This window comes from Trachymyrmex cornetzi, unplaced genomic scaffold (assembly GCF_001594075.2).
Source record: "Trachymyrmex cornetzi isolate Tcor2-1 unplaced genomic scaffold, Tcor1.1 scaffold388, whole genome shotgun sequence".
Taxonomy (NCBI): domain Eukaryota; kingdom Metazoa; phylum Arthropoda; class Insecta; order Hymenoptera; family Formicidae; genus Trachymyrmex; species Trachymyrmex cornetzi.
Genome location: NW_017298619.1, coordinates 88,293 through 90,840, shown reverse-complemented (window position 1 = coordinate 90,840; position 2,548 = coordinate 88,293). Strand labels below are relative to the sequence as shown.

General features: G+C 37.2%; 1 protein-coding gene across 2 annotated transcripts in view; it reads right to left on the bottom strand.

Annotated features, from left to right (window-relative positions):
* Positions 1-2,548, bottom strand: part of TM9SF2 (transmembrane 9 superfamily protein member 2) — a 7,830-nt gene extending 5,282 nt beyond the window's left edge. For both annotated transcript variants that reach the window (XM_018511876.1, XM_018511877.1), the window contains exons 1-4: positions 2,002-2,548; positions 1,316-1,383; positions 1,103-1,196; positions 881-1,016 (exon numbers count right to left, since the gene is read on the bottom strand). In XM_018511876.1, the coding sequence (XP_018367378.1) occupies positions 881-1,016; positions 1,103-1,196; positions 1,316-1,383; positions 2,002-2,124 (421 nt within the window). In that variant the 5' untranslated portion in view covers positions 2,125-2,548. The remainder of the gene's footprint in view (positions 1-880; positions 1,017-1,102; positions 1,197-1,315; positions 1,384-2,001) is intronic.

The following is a 2,548-nucleotide window of genomic DNA, read 5'->3' as shown; positions in this document are numbered from 1 at the left end:
TCCCACCAAATACAGAGCATGACCTTGGAGCCGTGAATATTCGGTTTGGCCGACGTGGAAGCATGGCCGGGAACTCCCCATGATTTTCTGCGCTTGGGGTTATCGTAATGAACCCATTTTTCGTCCCCAATCACAATGCGATGCAGAAATCCCTTCCGTCTTTGCCTTTCAAGCAGCTGTTCACAAGCAAACAAATGCCGTTCAACATCTCTCGGCTTGAACTCGTACGACACTCGATTTCCTTGCTTCTGAATCATTCCCATGGCTTTGAGGCGTTTTGAAATGGCTTGTTGAGTCACTCCCAATGATTGTGCCAATTCTTCTTGATTTTGACACGAGTCTTGATCAAGTAATGTCTCCAATTCTGCATCTTCGAAAACCTTCTCTCTTCCATTGCTATGCCGGTCTTCGACGTCAAAATCACCGTTCTTGAAGAATTAAAACCACTCACGACACATTCTTTCACTAATAGCGGCTTTACCATAAGTATTTGAGAGCATTCAATGATCCTCAGCCACAGATTTCTTCATATTGAAGCAGAAAATTAAAACCTTCCGCAAATGATGAGAATTTGGCTCGTAAACTGACATTTTTAATCAAGAATAACTTTATGATGCAGACACAAATCGACTAATGTTTCTATGGGGTTATGTTGACAGATGTCCAAGTTTATTGTATGACGTCTATGATCTATTTATTTCGATCACCACTTACCGCTAAAGCCATCTATAGGAAAACGGCGGAAGCAAAGTTGTACACCTAATATGATATACTACTAATAAAATATTCAAAAATTATTTTAATAAAAAATATTTAAAAAGAAATTTTACAATACTTTTCATTATTTTTAATTAATTGGTTGATGTATTTGATACTCTACCAACTATCCAATGGTGTTGATAATTGACTGCTATTGCTTTCCTTAATAACTTTAACTTTTTTTCTGAACTTTCATCACCTGATGTGTACAATTTTGGGCAAACAGTAGCACACTTGACATCTTTTAGGAAGTCCAACTATAAGTATGAAACATTCATTTTAATTTTTCTTTTTTTTAGATTTAAGTTGTTAAAGAATATTAGATTTGGAATTTTGCATCTACCTTGTAAGGAGAGGGACGTATGCGTTCTCCAAAAACAACCTGTCCCAAGTTTTCAACTGGGGACTGTCCATCTTCTGCCATGCAAAAGTCGAAACTAGATTATAGAAATAGAATTTAAAAAATATTATCAAAGTTATATAAATATTGCATTACAATAAAGTAATATACAGTACATAAAAAAATATAATAAAGAATTTGAATATTATTACTTACTGACTATATTCATAAGGTATGACATATTTCTCAGTGTTTAAACGATTCACATATAGTTTGATATCCGACTAAAACAGAGTTACAAAGTTTCGTTACCAATATAACTAACAATATTATTGTTTATCAAGATTTAAAAATATTGTGTCAAACTATGAAATATTCTGCTTGATAATATAATAATAATATAATAAAATATATGGCGATATACATATATCGTGAAGGAAAACAATAACTAATCTTATGTATAATGTGTGTGTATGTGCGCATGTGTGTACATAAGTGCATACACGTGTACGTACGTGTGTGTGTGTATGTGTGTGTAAATCATGCAATTTCTATAAAATTTATACAAACATTAAAAATCATGTAAAATTATATCAAAATATCGTATGAAGTCAGTATATGTATAGAGAATAGTACACAGATAAAGAAATAGTTAAATAACGTTTGTGTCATATACATGTACAAGTAGACGTAACAACGTACTTATATACAGAGTTCTAAATAAATCGGAATTCCGAATTAAGACAGAAATACAATTCAGTTCCCAAAAAAATATATATATATATATATAACTGACGTGAGCGTGAATTTACGACATAATCGACATTCCATCAATCATAACCAACCGATCGACCAATCGACTGATCGAACTGATCGCCTTTACAATTTCTCACGCTATATACCTTGCAGATTGATGTGGTCTCGCCGACCTTACAATAATTCACGGGCGCCAGACCAGGCAAGTAGAACGCCACAACGCCGTGGAACGCGCACAGCGTGTAGAAAATCGCCGTCGCCGTTCTCATCGCCGTCGCCGTCACAATCACCGGGTCTCTTTATAAACGTTTATCGTACCGCTTGTGTTTCTTTCGTGAAACGTATTCTCCTACATGAAAGCACCCGATCGCATCATACGCCACGCTTCGCGGGTTTCTTTTTATCTCTCGCTGCGTGGAATACCGCGAAACGTTGTCGCGAGTCAAACTCGTATCACATCTCGAGGGCTGCCATGACACGTCATGAAGTGCGCGACTATGCGCGGTCGCGAAGACGAGTACTTATCGGAATATCTTGGTGACTATTGGTGACTAATAATCACCGTCCCTCTCTGCGTTCCCTGCCCTGTCCTGCGAGACATGGTGGAAGGATAACACGAAGTTTGTTCGCGTCGCATGCTCCAACATGCTTCTACTTCCTCCAACCGTAGCTCCCACTCACTCAAACGCGCTC